Source organism: Sphaerodactylus townsendi, linkage group LG07, assembly GCF_021028975.2.
Source record: "Sphaerodactylus townsendi isolate TG3544 linkage group LG07, MPM_Stown_v2.3, whole genome shotgun sequence".
Lineage (NCBI taxonomy): Eukaryota > Metazoa > Chordata > Lepidosauria > Squamata > Sphaerodactylidae > Sphaerodactylus > Sphaerodactylus townsendi.
Genome location: NC_059431.1, coordinates 48,428,094 through 48,443,355, shown reverse-complemented (window position 1 = coordinate 48,443,355; position 15,262 = coordinate 48,428,094). Strand labels below are relative to the sequence as shown.

Below are 15,262 nucleotides of genomic sequence, written 5' to 3'. Positions count from 1 at the left end.
TCTAGAGCTGATTGAATTTTTAAAAGTGTAATTATAAAAAGCAGATGTCTCCAACCATTTTGAACCTGGAGGCCAGTGGTTCTCAACCTGGGGGTCGTGACCCCTTTGGGGGTCGAACGACCCTTTCACAGGGGTCACCTAAGACTCTGCATCAGTGTTCTCCATCTGTAAAATGGATAAATGTTAGGGTTGGAGGTTAACACAACATGAGAAACTGTATTAAAGGGTAGCGGCATTAGGAAGGTTGAGAACCACTGCTGTAGGCTCTTCCATATTTTGAGAAAAGGTAGAGGTGACACAACAAAATGCCTGATTTGGGGGGTGCGGCAGGAAGAGAATCACATGACAGCTGCTAAGGTGGTTGGGCCCAATCACAAAATGTTGAGGTTCCAAGCCAACCAACCCATTTGGAATGGGTAAGAACATAAAAAAATCATGCTGGATCAAACCAGATACCCAAGAAAGCCCTGACAAACAAATACAGGAACCTGTTTTACACTATATCAGACCATTCATCTTAAACAGGTAGTAGCTCTCCAAGGGTTCATGAGGAGGTCTTTGGCATCACCTATGACAGGGGTAGGGAACCTGCGGCTCTCCAGATGTTCAGGAACTACAATTCCCTATCAGTTTTCTGTCAGCATGGCCAATTGGCCATGCTGGTAGGGGCTGATGGGAATTGTAGTTCCTGAACATCTGGAGAGCCGCAGGTTCCCTACCCCTGACCTATGAGCTGGTCGTTTTTGCTGGAGATGCCAGTGATTGAACTTGGAACTTTCTGCATGTCATGCAGATGTTCTACCACTGAACAATGGCCAAACTGACAACATTGGGATTTTAAAAATGCTGTCTACAGCAGGATATGTATTTAACATTGTAAAATGTTGCAGTGTTATTTTTGGCATATTTACTTATAAACACACTAAACATACTGATTTGTTTCTTGCTAGCAAATCAAAACCTCAAACCATTGCACCAAAATTAGTTTTAGAAGCCACATACTAATTGCTAGCAGAACTCCACAATAACTCTAGTAAGGGGGTCCTCAACCTTTATTAGCCAATGGGCATCTTTGGAATTTTGAGGGGGGGAGGCTAAGACCATCCTAAAATGGCTGCCACAAGAGGCAGAGTCCAATGCAATGCTTTCCTCCTTTGCGAAAGGATTTCACAGCAATGACACTGAATAGGTAAATTGCTTATTCAGAGTCTGGCTATTGTTCTGTCAAGGTTAATATGATGAGTATTTTGGTTGGAAGCATGGTCCAACCATTGAAAAGAAGCAAAGATGAAGGGGTGGGCTCCCAAACAGCCATCTCCCCTCATGCAACACCCTGAAACCTGGAGAAAACCTGAAGAAAATTCTGGAACCTGAACAAAATGTCCTCCCTGCTTTGCAGAAGAAACTCACTGCAAGTTAGTTGGGCCTGAAGCAGGAATGTAACCACCCAATGACTAAGGAAAACCTGGATGCTTACTATCCTCTAGGTCAGGGGTAGGGAACCTGCGGCTCTCCAGATGTTCAGGAACTACAATTCCCATCAGCCTCTGTCAGCATGGCCAATTGGCCATGCTGGTAGGGGCTGATGGGAATTGTAGTTCCTGAACATCTGGAGAGCCACAGGTTCCCTACCCCTGCTCTAGGTCCTCAAGTGGCTTTAAATGCTATTTCAGCCACAAGAACACCCTTTCATTTGAACGAGAGCAGCTAATAACAAGTTCCAATTTACAATCCCCCCCCCTTTCTGAAAAGGTCAGTAAGTACCAGGAGAAATAGTGGTGGGCACCATAGAATCCACAGGCACCACACTGGCGAACCCTGCTCTAGATGTTATGTATCTATCTTGGTAACTATTGCAAACCGTTACAGAAAAAAAGGATCTGCAATAGTTGTTCTTAGGTATCACCTTCAGGATAACCCTGCCTGAACTACATGCTGGGTTCCCATTTCAACTGTCCCTAACAAGGTTTCTTGTAAGAAAAGTGTTTCAATATACTACCTTTACCCCTTAAGTATGATCATATGTTTCAAATTCTCTGGACCTCCAAACGCTATCTATATCGCTTACTTGTTTCTCTGACCTAATCCATAAACTGCAATAACTCACTCTGGCACATTTGCTCTATACCACACCATTTATTATTAATAGATAATATTGCTGTGCATTTAAAACATCAATGCCTTTGTTAAACATTTCAGCTTTCCCCACTCCACTCCCACCAACTCTTCCTTCCAAACTACTTTGGCTCTGCTCATTTATTTTTAATATTTCCATTCCACTTGATCCTCCAAGCTCACCAATAAAGTATACCAACTATAAATCCCTGTCTCCGGAGGCAGCTACAGAACACAAGTGTCTGTGTTGCAGGGTAACGTACAAAGTTCAAATTTATTTTCATATGGATCCAATAGGTGGCCTTGAACAACCTGATTCACATGAACAGAGTTTGTCTATCACTGAACATTAAGCAGCTCTAAAACACATTGAATGAATCACCCCAGGAATCTACAATTTGCAAGCACAGGGCATTTTAGTCAGACTACATCAAGATTGCAAACAGATCCTGAATGGCTACAGCACCTCTATAATTCTTTCCCAAACAGTTATTGTAAAAGGTAGAAAAGGAGGCAAAACAAAAGATGAATAAGTGCACAAAGAGCTATGCAAATTCCTTTTACAAGTATTTCTCGGATTGTGTCCCAACACTTTTGCTAATGCAAGTACTCTTCGGCAAATGCAACTGACATACAAGCAAAACACAATCTAAAAACAGGTCTGTCTAGCTGGCGTTATCTATAGATCTTTTCAAAACACAGTTGTTGGAGACTGCTGAATTGGCAGATTGAATCAACAGACTGTACACTAGTCAGTATTTCTGCTTCTTGCATTTTTTGATATAGAAAAAGCAACTGTGTTTAATGGCTCTTTGATGGATCAAGATCTATCAGTGAACTGTATCTATCAGTACACAGTACACTGAATGGAATGACGTTATCAGGACTTAATAGCACCCAAGATGGATTGTGAAGGTTTTTGATAGGGGAAAAGTGGACAAATCCGAAGAGAACAAGATGCCACAAACAAAACGTGGTAATTTGTTGTACACTGGTGCAAGAAGTTAAAAGACAGCAGCCAGGATTTCAAGTGACACAAAACAACCTATCTACTGCTCTCAATTTTCCCTTAGAGGAAGTGCAGTCAACATAATAAAGGCAACAAAGATATCACTGGAGGCTAATCTTACTTCATTATTCCATCAGTGACTGAGAAAAAAATCCTTTCACATACAAGCTCCAGGCAGGGAGTGCAAACATCACATTAACTATTCAGGATATTCCAAAAGGATCCAGATAATGTCAAGTAAATCCTCCAAAGTCTGGCTGCTACGGAAGACCAGTGTTAGCTGCGGACAGCAAAGCCCCATGGAACACATGAAATGGCCTTATACTGAAACAGACCATTGGTCTATCAAAGGCAGCATTGTCTACTCTAGGATGAGGCAGAGACTCTCTAGGAACCCAGAATGAAGTTTTTCACATCACCTACTACTGAATCCTTGTTTAACTGGAGATACCAAGAACTGAACCTGGGACCTTGTCAATCCACCATTCAGTCACAATCCCTTCAAGGTGTCTCAACTAGGAGAGGGGTCCAAACAGCCAGGCAACTTGCTTGCTGTAGCCACAGCCCCACAGACCAAAATCTGTGTCTCATGGACATCATCTAAGCTGCAGTACCAACTCAGCCTTCTCAGCTGACCTCCAGGGCCAATCCCATTCCACCCAGTCCTGCAACTCTCTAGGCTCAGAGTTCACTTTTCAATCTGAGGAACTTATCTCTGGGAAGAAGATTCCTAGTCCAGTCTTTCCTGGCTTCCTACATCCAGCATGTTCTACTGAATTAGGCCCTTCGGCTGACTACATTTCTGCCTCTGAACCTCACCTGACACTTAGAACTTGACAGCTTCCTGTACTTAGCACCAGAGGGTTGGTTGCCTGACCTGGACTGAAGTCTGAACTTTGGTGAAGTCTACATCTCCAGCCTAGCTCATCAACGATCCATCTGCAGATCTGCCAAGTCCCAAAGTAATGCCTGGCACATGTGAACTAGATTTGTATCCTGACCTGGGTCTCCTCATGAGAAGCATCAGAGCTGCCATCAGTATCTTTGCAGGGGGACAGCCTCTGTTCCTACCACAAGAGGCAAAAAGAGTCATGGCCCCAAAGAATCCATAAGAAGGTCCCATCTGTAATGCCCTATAGATTTTCATACTTCAAAGAAGACTCCAGATTCAAACAAGTGAAAGCGATCAGTGAGGAGATAGCTCCTTGTATGCAGGGCAGAGCTAGTCAGAAAGACTGACTTGGTATTTGGCAAGAACAGGATGAGGCTTTTGTTACAGGAGTGCAAGTCAATGCTTGTTCTCCTCAAGAGACTGGATTGGACTGTTAAGGCAGCTAAGGGGTGGCAAAGCCAGTTTGATCGTGCAACTCAAGGCACTCTCTCGCACTGGCTTGTTCCCTTGCTGCTCACCTTAAAGTATAGATCCACTTGAGCATATTTCATCAAAGTTCTTTGATACTAATTACTTATGTTCCAGTTGGAGTTTTCAGTTCAAAGGAGTGGAGAATCACTTTGCCCAAGGTCATTCCAATTATGTATTTCACCAGCAAGAGTTATTGAATCCTGTGTTTTTGTGAATGGAGACACTAGAACTAGTACAGAGAGCTTACAGAAACTGAAGCAGTTGTACAGGACCATTTCACAGCCCTGCTCAAAATGTCATCTGTATCACTAAGTATTCAAAAGAGGTACTACAATACATCAGAGGTAGCACATTCCATGCAGAGAAACAAACACTAAGAAAAGTGACAAATTCTACAAACTGAACTTGACAGTCCCCACTACCCTGCAGGTTAATTTTAAAAGTCTGCTCTACTCAGGCATACATTTGTATTATAAGGATCAGGAGACTGTCACATACAATTGCATTAGTCCCACAACACTCTTTCCAAGTAGGGATTTTTTATTTTCTGTACCACTATGGCCTTCAAAAGGCAATTACTGCTAACACTGAACAAGTAGCACACTGTTGTTTGAAGCCCACTAACCCTGCTTACATCCAGAACTTAAAATGGGAAGGAAAAGCAAATCTTCCAGTCCACAGCCACCAAAACCCCCAAGGAAAACTGCATATTTTAGTAAGATGGTATTTCAGGAACAAACAGAAATAGATGTCAGATACCACACTTGTAGAACCGTGAACCCTCCAAAAATGTGTACAGCTATCCAAATGTGGTAACTGGCAATTCAGCAACTATTTTATGGTCAAGGAAGATATTCTAGTCTGTAACAGAAAGGCACAAACACTCATCCCACAGTGAGGTCCAGACCCCATTTGGTCAGGTGACACACTCACCAGGATGATGTTCCCTTCCATCCAACCTTACATTTGGATTGAACACAAATTGAACCGAAGTAAAAACCATCCTTATTCAGAGCACCATAAATGGAAACTTAGTAAGTTCATTCCCCTAGAGTGGGGGTGGCCAACCTATGATGCTTCAGATGTTCATGGACTATAATTCCCATCAGCCCCTGCCAGCATGGCCAATCGCCATGCTAGCAGGGGCTGATGGGAATTGTAGTCCATTAATATCTGGTGGAGCGCCATAGGTTGGCCACCCTTCCCCTAGAGTTATAAAGTTGTGTTCCAATGATGTGAAGAACACAAACACATGGAGATTTCAATAAAGCAATTATTCTATCAGTGTAACCAAGAACTTGCTAAAATATAGCAAAAATTCTATCAGTGAAACAGGAGTCTCACTCAGTGGTCACTGTCTGTTACTGAAATAACCTGAATGAACCGTTTAAATATCAATAAATATGGGTGCAGATGAGTTCCCTAAATGGTCACTGTATTTAGTTCTACCACTGCCCCTCTTGTCGCATATTTTTTTAAAAAACTAATAATTGAGGTAGAGTATCTCTCCTTCATTTAATGGTCAGATTCTCCGCTGATACAGAAACAAAATCTACTGTTTCCATAATTTCAACTGAAGTCGCAGACCATGCAAATGCAGAAAATATGATTCGTTTAGCATATAATACTGCAAATATTCCTTCAGACAATTAAGTATAATCATCTTTCTTGGGAATATGCAGAAGGTTAGGTATTTTAACACATTACAATCATGAAAGTAACTCCAGTAAGAGCCCTGCAACTCAGCACCTGCAACCAAAATGAGTGACTGTGTACATTTTGATCTCACCCTTCCTCCAAGGGTCTCAGAACAGAATCCACCATTTTCCTGTTCTTATTTTGTCCTCACAGCAACTCTGTAAAGTTTGGATGCAAGCTTTATGGCAAAGTAGGAAATCTGAACACGGGACCCCAAATGCTAGTTTGACACTAACCACTATACAAGTTCTGGTTCACCAAGATCCATTCTCTCAGATCAAAAGAAGCACTCTACTAAATTTCCTTTGTTTACAAACAAGCACGCACAACAAGTGTGTCACTTGGAAGGTTCTGCACAGCACTCTGAAGACTCAAGCACAAAAGTATTTTCACTGGTTGTTGGGGGTCTTTAGCAAGACCAACACAGCTACAACAATTAAGGAACCCTGAACTTGCAATCGCAAAGCTGACTTCAAAGCTTCCTCAAAAGAGGGAGTCTTATCTATGAAAAGCTGCACAAAGTATAAAAATAAACATCTCGCCAAATAATATACCAAAAATGTAGAATGACTTGTTTAAATATAATGTGACAGGAGCTAGAATTGTATTTGCAACAAGAGGAAAAGCTGATCACCACCCAGACCTTCTGGAGCAGATGAACAAGTTAACAGAATACTCAACTGTGATAAAACTAACATCCTTGGCACACAGTAGACCCTACACAGAATTTGGAAGACAGGAAGCTTTTGGGGGATTATACTGAGGACTTGTTATACAAACAAATGACCTGTATAATTAGAGTTTATAAGGACTATATGGTTAAGAAAAAACAACTGAGCCTGTCTTAATTTATTGAGCCTTAAAATTATGATTAGAATGTAAGATGTTGTAAAACTGAATGATACAGATATATGCAAACTTGACAATGATTTATGTTTGATTTTAATTCTACGCAATTTTTTTTAATTAAAAAGGCTTCAAATAACACTTTTTGCCCAGCTTCCATGACAGCAGGGATATTGTCTGAATTCCCACAAAGTGTACTGATAAAAGCTTAACTGCCTGGCAATGGAAGTAAAACCTCAAGGCCTGCAAAGCTTCCAGGACAATCTGCAGTGCCAAGAAAGCTCTTTTCAGTTATCCTCTTGTGAAAGCCTCTCTACACACAGACCATTAGTTGCTTCTGCCCATTTAAACATCCCTGTGGATACAGACAGTTCAGATCAATCAGATCTTAACATGGAAGATAGGATTTTTCTCTTCCTTGCTGTTAAGAGGAAGGGTGTGGATCACAGCACTCTTCCCCCAGGTTTGTGGCTTTAGTGAGGAAGAAATGCAACTCCACACAAGCAAAACTTACTCATTAGGCATCCCATTTAGTCTCAAGCAAGTCAGTCATTTCAACCTTTGTATTCATTCACTAAGAAAACAAGTGTCAGAAAACAACACAAATATTGCCTGACATTGTTTGGTGACTGGTCAAAAATGTCAAACAGAAACATACAAAAATAGCTTTATGACAAGGAACAGTGCCTTTTAAAATGTTTGACACAAATCCACAGCTCCAATTATACCTGCAGCATACACACTACGTCCTGATAAGTTGGAGGAAGTAGGATAGGCAGACTGAGATGGCCTAAAAAAGCTACTTCAAAACATTATGTAATAGCCATACCAGAGCAAACACTCATTAGCAAGCTTTGCCTACCTGGCAAAACTTCATAAACTAAACTGTACATTTCAGATATGCAGAATGCTATTAAAAATGCAGAAGTCTTGGCTGCTCCCCAAGGCATGGCCAATAACATGGGACAGCAGTTAGAAAATCGTACAGGTTAGAATTTCAGATATATACAGCACAAAGTTGTCCCAGAGTTTGAGATCTAGTAATTTGTCCAGTTCAGAAAAATATGTTCTACAGTTGCTCAGTTTAGAATTTTCTTGCTCTTTAACCTCTTGCTTTTTGGCAATAATTTAGAGCTCAAAGACAAAAAAAATCATTTTTTTAACCAGTGAGGTGGCAACGCCTATTCTTATTATTGCAGAAAGACTGTAGACTTAAAATGCTATAAAGAATCTTGTCAATAAAATATTCCTGGTATTTAAGTTCTCTTTTTTTTATACGCAGGATTTATATGCCACTTTTAATATGGAACTGAAGATATTTTAAAACATTTGACAGGCCCCAGGATTACCATAGGCATCAAGATGTGTTGGGGTTTGTTTTTAAACAAAAATCTAAAACCCAGATTTTGGACCCTCAGAATACAATTTTCTAAAAATAGTAGACTCAAATTAAGTAGAATATTGATATTAGGTGCTGAGGAAGGGAGTCCCTAGAACCAAAATATCTAATAATATTTTTCTTCTAAATGCTTGGCACTCACATTTTACAGGAAGGTCTTCTCTCAGAAACTTTTGTACTGAGACAGAATTATACTGCTCAGGATCCTCTTTCTTCCAAGCAACCAGTCCATATTTCTGTTCAGTTTCTCCTTCACCCAAATCTCAGGAAAGCTAACAGCATTTCACTTCGGTCCTTTTTACAGCACTTATCCTTTGCAACCTACCTCTTGTTTTTCCAAAGTTTCATGTCTATCTTTATCTCCTAGCCCAGGTCCAGCCCCTCCAGCAATTTTTGTAAGTCTTCCCCAAATCTGTTTCCTTCCTTTGTGGAGATCAAATCCAGAAAGTAACTACCCACTAGCCAGGAGCTGTGTGCTTGCTGTTGCCATTCTATCCCTCCCAGGCATGCTTTTGCCACTCCTACCCCCTAGTGTCACACCACCAGACTGACTTGGACACAATGACCACCGGGGGGGGGGGGTCAAATAGTCATGGGTATGCCCACGTTCTCTTCATATCAACAATGAAAACCATTATCTAGAAACAGAAAAACACTTCAGTACCAGCAATGTGTCTAGTGAAGCAACAGAACTGCTTTGTTTGGAGAATACAGCTTTCTGGAACAGATCTTTGAAAGCAACAAGATACCATTTGAGGATGGTCAGTGAAGCTCATTATTTGCAAAAACTGTCTACTTTGAATTATGCTTGATTTACCATTCTTGTGGTAAAGGGTTTCCTATATACAACATTTCTGCACTTTGAAATTATATACACATTTCTGAATGGGGTGTGTGTGATTTAAGTACCTTATTGGTTGCAGTAGCACTGGATCCTGGGACAACTGGCACATTTGTCACCTGTACTGACAAGTAGTTGTTGTCTATGAGAGGCCACGCCCCTTCCACTTTACATGTCTGAAAGTGATCCCTAAATGTCCGCAGATGTGGATCTCCAAACAAGCCACAGAAAAGGTAAGTTGGGGGTGTTTGTTCTCCTCCTCGATGTTCTCTGGCTCCCAGGCGGCCATTGTAATTACAAGGGTCATGGGTAACCTCAGGATTCGTAGAGGATGTTGGCCCATCCTTTGAACAGTTCCTCTGACTCATGAGATCATTGATTCCCAGCACAGCAGAATGGTAGACCAGGTTTCCACGGCAAGCTTTGGAATTGCGGTAGGTGCAAGCAGAATACGCACGCAGTGCTTTGCAGAATTCCAAATCAAAGCCATCAGTGGCAGAGTTTAGGTGAGCAGTTAGTGATACAAAGTCCGTGGTGCATTTCTGGATTCGACATGGTGTTTGCGGCTGGCAATCCCCTAAGCACAAAAACAAAAGAAGAAACGTCAGTTGACATAATGAACTTCTCTCAGGTTTTCAAGAGCCCACAATTTTAAAGTTAACCAAATATGGCCTCAGATTGCTAGACACACATTGATTGAAGTCAGTTTCCTTCCAACAAAGGCATTCTCAAGATGAGGTTCATGATCAACAAGCCATCTAACCAAGCTACGACTTAAGACAACTAATTATTCAATCCTGGGTCTATTTGCTCACAACTAAGGCTGCACTATCATAACATTTTTCAGCAAGCATTTTTAATACTGTAACCAAAGATGGCTTATAAATATTTTAAAGCCTCTAATGCAATTTTTTTTAAAATCAGTATTTTCAGAACATATTAGGTATGTGACACAAAAACTGTTCCACTTAAAAGTTCAAACAGATCTGTGTTTAGTCTGTGTGCTCCCCACCCCAACCGATAAAAACACATTATTTTGTTATACCAAGAATCTTGGGTGTTTAAAAAAATCTGTATTTTTTAAGAGTGATGGAGGGAGTGGTGTCAAGACCTGTATGTTTGGTATTGCCTTAAACCTCCAGGTAGGAGCAGGGGATGTGGCATCTGGGATTGCTCTGATGTTCTGTCTGTTTTCAGCTTGCTTGCCTTCATTTTCCTATCTCTGCTGCTTGTCTGACATCCCTGCTTTGAAATGACCTTCCCACAGGATCTTCTGAGAAAACGGATATCTGGTCTAGGGGGGAGGTGCACATCTGTACCTGCTTGGGAGAAACTGTTGCTGGCTAATTGGGCCTGGGGGAAGGGGCTGCTGTAATTTCCGTTGGGATCTTCCTGCTTGAATTCAAACTGGACAATAATCCTTTTCCAGTATACATCTCTACTGATTCTCTATTAATTAAAGTAATTTCATTCATAATTGAGTCTACTTTATTTGAAAGATCTAGAGGACATGACAGGCTGTCATACAGGCTGTCACATAGCATACACATGTTTACACAGTCCTAATGCTGGGAAGGTCTTGTTTGTGCATCTGTGAATTGGTGGGAAGGGAAATTACAGTATAACCAATAGTCAGTCACACCCTTCTAAACCCATCAAAGTTAACAGATTTAGAAAGGTGTCATTCTGCTTAAGATTCCACTGCTAGCAGCTTTGTTTTACTTGCAAATCTCACATTTATAAGCCATCTGGCATTTTGTAAAGAACGGGTGACAAAATAATAAGCTAGGGAAAGGCATGGAAACTGCATACAGGGAGTAAGGCAGAAGGAAAAGGAGAGTGGAATGACAGCCATCACAGGAGAAGCAAAGAGAGCCTTAAACGACGCACCCCCTTTACTTGGGGCCTTCATATTTAAGCTCCATTCTTCTAAGCCTCACTGCAAATCAATTAGGCTACTTTAAAAAGGAAAGAAAACGGACATTTAAAGGATTGTGTTCACCAGGTTTTCAGTATGAGCCAACTTAGGTTCACCTAACAGTCCTTGCATTGTTCCTCCCTCATAATTGAGCACTGTGAGGTGGAACAAACTGGGCTTTGGGGGCTCCTGCTCCTGTACTATAGAACAGCATGCCAAACACCTTTCTGCTTAATTCTGAAGTGGACCTGCAAGACGATACTGTGCATTTTAAGACTGTGGTATATCACTGAGTCCTGAGCAGTTCTGAACATGATTACTGGTATTGTTTAGGGTTGTCAGCCACCATGACCCCTTTCGAAAAGGCAGCTTAAAATAAACTCTCAATGATCCTCCTGATACAGAGGAAACAATCTGCAAATCTCAAAGTGAAAGGAGAAAAAAAAGTTCACACACACTTTTTCAGGACAGGAAACTGCAGGGATGGATACACGGCTTGCTTTCCTTCCTTGCTGAAACCAGAAGATGAGATTTCACCCCATCCTACTGCCATAATTACTTAATATTTGTTAAGTACAGAAACTGCATATTGAAACTATGCCTTGTAGCCTGAGGGGAAAACAGGCCCATGAAACACAGGTGGTAGATTTACAAATCAGTTCACATAAAACCACAGCCTCTACTAGATTCATACAACAGCATGACTGGCTGGGTTCAATCAGTGGTTGTAAAATACCTCAGTTTTTCCACAGCCTGAAGTAAATGTGACTAGAAATAAAGTAACAGAACACTTTTGCCTAAACATACAGAGTCCAACCAAGCTTCTATTTTACACAAAGTCCATTCATGTCAAGAGATTTGGGCAAGTGTGTTTCCTTCACATTTAACAGTCCTTTGCTCCTGCCCCTGCAGTGAACATGGCTGATAAAGTGAGATGTGAGAGAGGGCACACAGCACAGTATCTAGTTGGAATGCTCTCCTTCAAAATGGTTATTGGAAATTTTACATTTTGTTCTAGGAACTCCACTCTTGCCAGACAGAACTATTTTTACTAGATAACATAATGGCTATGTTAAATTAATAGGCAGTCTAACAACTTCACATGGGAGCCATGCTTCTCAACAGAAGTGTTCATTTTTTAACCAGATGTAAACCAATGAGTAGGCATCTGTGTTTGAGGTAAACTGAGCACACATGCCATACCATTTCAAATACAACCTTTGCTCCAATCCTCCCTCCCACTTGCAATCATTTTCCCCATCTAATTAACTAGTTTCCATGGACACCGGAAAGCAATGGCATCTTTCAAACAGATTCAACACAAAAATGCACAGGGGAATAAAAACAGTGGCAATAAGAGTACCAGGATGATGGTGCTGGCAATGTTCAAAAAAGATTATCAGAATTATCAGATACTTCTACTAGAATGCATAAACTGACCCCAGACATTGTCAGTCACTCATTACAGAGACCATAAACACAGTGAAGTTCCTTTTACTTTTAGGGAATTATTCTTAGGAAAAAAATATGGGTTGATAAACAAAAATAATCTGGCCTTGTTCTTTTACACAGCAAGTTGCCCATTATTGCTCAGTACATTTCTAGGTTTCTAACAACGAAGCGGGTGGGGGGGGGGACGGGGGACATATACTAAAAGGCCATCCTATATGTATTTGAAAGTATGACCTACATTGGAACTTGCTTCCAAGAAGTGTACCTGAGATTGCAATATTGGAACACAATCACAAAGCTGAAAGGACAGAATTGGTTCTCCCCTCAGAACCCAATTCCAAATCTTTAGTAACTGATATCAATGAGATATAAACTCTGGTTTGGCTTTCCCCAGTCTAAGATTAAGATTTAATAAATAATTATATATACAAGCTTATGTTGTTCAGGAGTGTTTCTCATAATTTAACACAGTTAGCGTAAACATAAATTCAAACAGAAACAAAATCACTGATTGCAACTTAGCTAGCTTTCCAAAGACTCATATTCGTATAAAATTTTTACCTGGTGATGAAAGACCAGAGTTTTAAAACTGCACAAGTGATAGAATAAGCAGTGCAGGTATAATAAAACATATGGATAGCCATCTGCAAGGGAGGAGAAAAAACACTCAACTGAATCCCCTGCAATATGCTACAACAAATCACCCCATTTCAGGAAGAGACTGTGACAACCACATCAGGAAAATGATATAAGTTGTATTAATGTCTTGTTGTGTTCCTAGTAAGAACTGACAAAAAAAATCAAAAGTCACTTCTAAATATTTTTTAGATATTCCTAGCCTTGATGATCTTGCACATACCGTCCTTGGTTAGAGCTTCAGGCTAAATCTCCAAGATCAAGGCTGGAATCCCCACTCTGCCATGGAAGTTTGCTGGGTGACCATGGGTCAACCACACAATTCAACTTAGCCTACCTCACAGGGTTGTGATAAAACAGAAGAGTGGAGAATATTATAAGCTGCTTTGGGTTCCCACTGCAGTATTTAAAGACAGTGCACTGCATCCTTACTGAAAGATAGAGTGTCATCACATCATGATGTAAATGAAGTAAAGAAATATTTAAATACATTAATACGAATTACCAAAACAGTTTTTAAATGTCTTTTAGAAGTTCGCAGCATTGATGTATTTTGCATGAATTTCAAGGTAGCAGTTTGGAATTGAACATTACCAGTGCTCCAGTTACATTACAAGCACTTAAATCAAAGCCAGGTTGCATTTGCTGCCTTTAGACTTGCAGGATCCCAGGCACTGCAAAGCACAACAGCATACAAACATCCACAATACGGAAGCAGAAAGCCACAAACAAGGTCATCCAATGGCAAAGAGGAGAGTTATTGTTTGTGAACAAGGAAAGCAGGAGCTCCTTTTTAATTTGCAGATACATCTATTGATGTTGGTGATATCAGTAGACAGGAATGTATAATATTGAGGTAAGGAAGAACACTTTCTTATATAAGCAAATCAGCTTCATAAACATTTAAATGCTCCTATGTGAATCAGAACTGAATCAGTCTGTTCAGAGGTGCTGAACCATCTACTGATCCTGTATTGGTCAGAACCAGAACCACTTCAGGCAAGTCTGAATCCTACCCAGAAATGAACACCACCATCATCACAATGGTTTGGCTTAAAGTTGAAATCATATTTAAGAGCATATTTAAGGGTTTATCTAAGCTACAGTTACTCTTGATTAGCAAAAATGTGAAGTGAAGTTGTTGTAATAGCTAGTCTGGCCTGTAACAGTGCCAAACACTTTAATTTTATATTGAAATCACTGGATTTATGCATTAAATATTTGCTAGCTGTTTTTTCACCATTATGCAGATGAACAAGACATCGTTTTTACACCCTTCACAAATAAAAAACTGTTCACTTCTATAACCTTGCAAAATGGTACAGGACTCATTTCAATTGGGAGAATGACTTTTGTGCAAGCCCTTCTGACTTGAATGGGCAAATGCACAGAGGTACCTACATTTTAGTTTTTTGGTGGTTAACAAAGCTCTAACAGAACTTCCTGTACAACTACTTTTTCAAACAATAACTGACTTGTCAGTACTACCAACCCCCTTCTGGCAATACAGCAAACCTCATGCATTTTACTGCACATAAAACCAAGCAAAGAGTGGGTTCATCTTCAATTAGGGGGATTACTTCTCTAAGGATCACAAGGTTTTTTTAAAAAAAAAATCAAAACCCACATACTAGAAGTCAACCAAATTTTATCCTTAAATTGGACTGGGACAGAAGGTGATGTATCACCCTTTTTTACAATTAAAACAAGGCTAACATGTTGTACATCAGCCTCTCCAGTGGGAGGGGAGAGGATATGTTCTCTGTGAAAGGTTGAATTTTAATTCCAAATAGTTAAGCTGCTAAAAGTTAACAAAAGGAAGCCTTGGCAAGAAATGCCTAGAGATGCTACAGTCTATACAACTATACAACTTTTAACCCTGTTGCTTATCTCTCCAACTGATGACACATCACACATCTGATGACACGGGCATTAGTGTATAAAAACTTACACCACAATAAATACTTTTAAAATTTCATAAGAAC

At 40.4% G+C, this 15,262-nt stretch overlaps 1 protein-coding gene across 5 annotated transcripts in view; it reads right to left on the bottom strand.

Annotated features, from left to right (window-relative positions):
* RGMB (repulsive guidance molecule BMP co-receptor b) overlaps nt 1-15,262 on the bottom strand; it is a 36,066-nt gene that overhangs the window by 9,992 nt on the left and 10,812 nt on the right. For all 5 annotated transcript variants that reach the window (XM_048503722.1, XM_048503720.1, XM_048503724.1 and 2 more), the window contains one exon: nt 9,340-9,848. In XM_048503722.1, the coding sequence (XP_048359679.1) occupies nt 9,340-9,848 (509 nt within the window). The remainder of the gene's footprint in view (nt 1-9,339; nt 9,849-15,262) is intronic.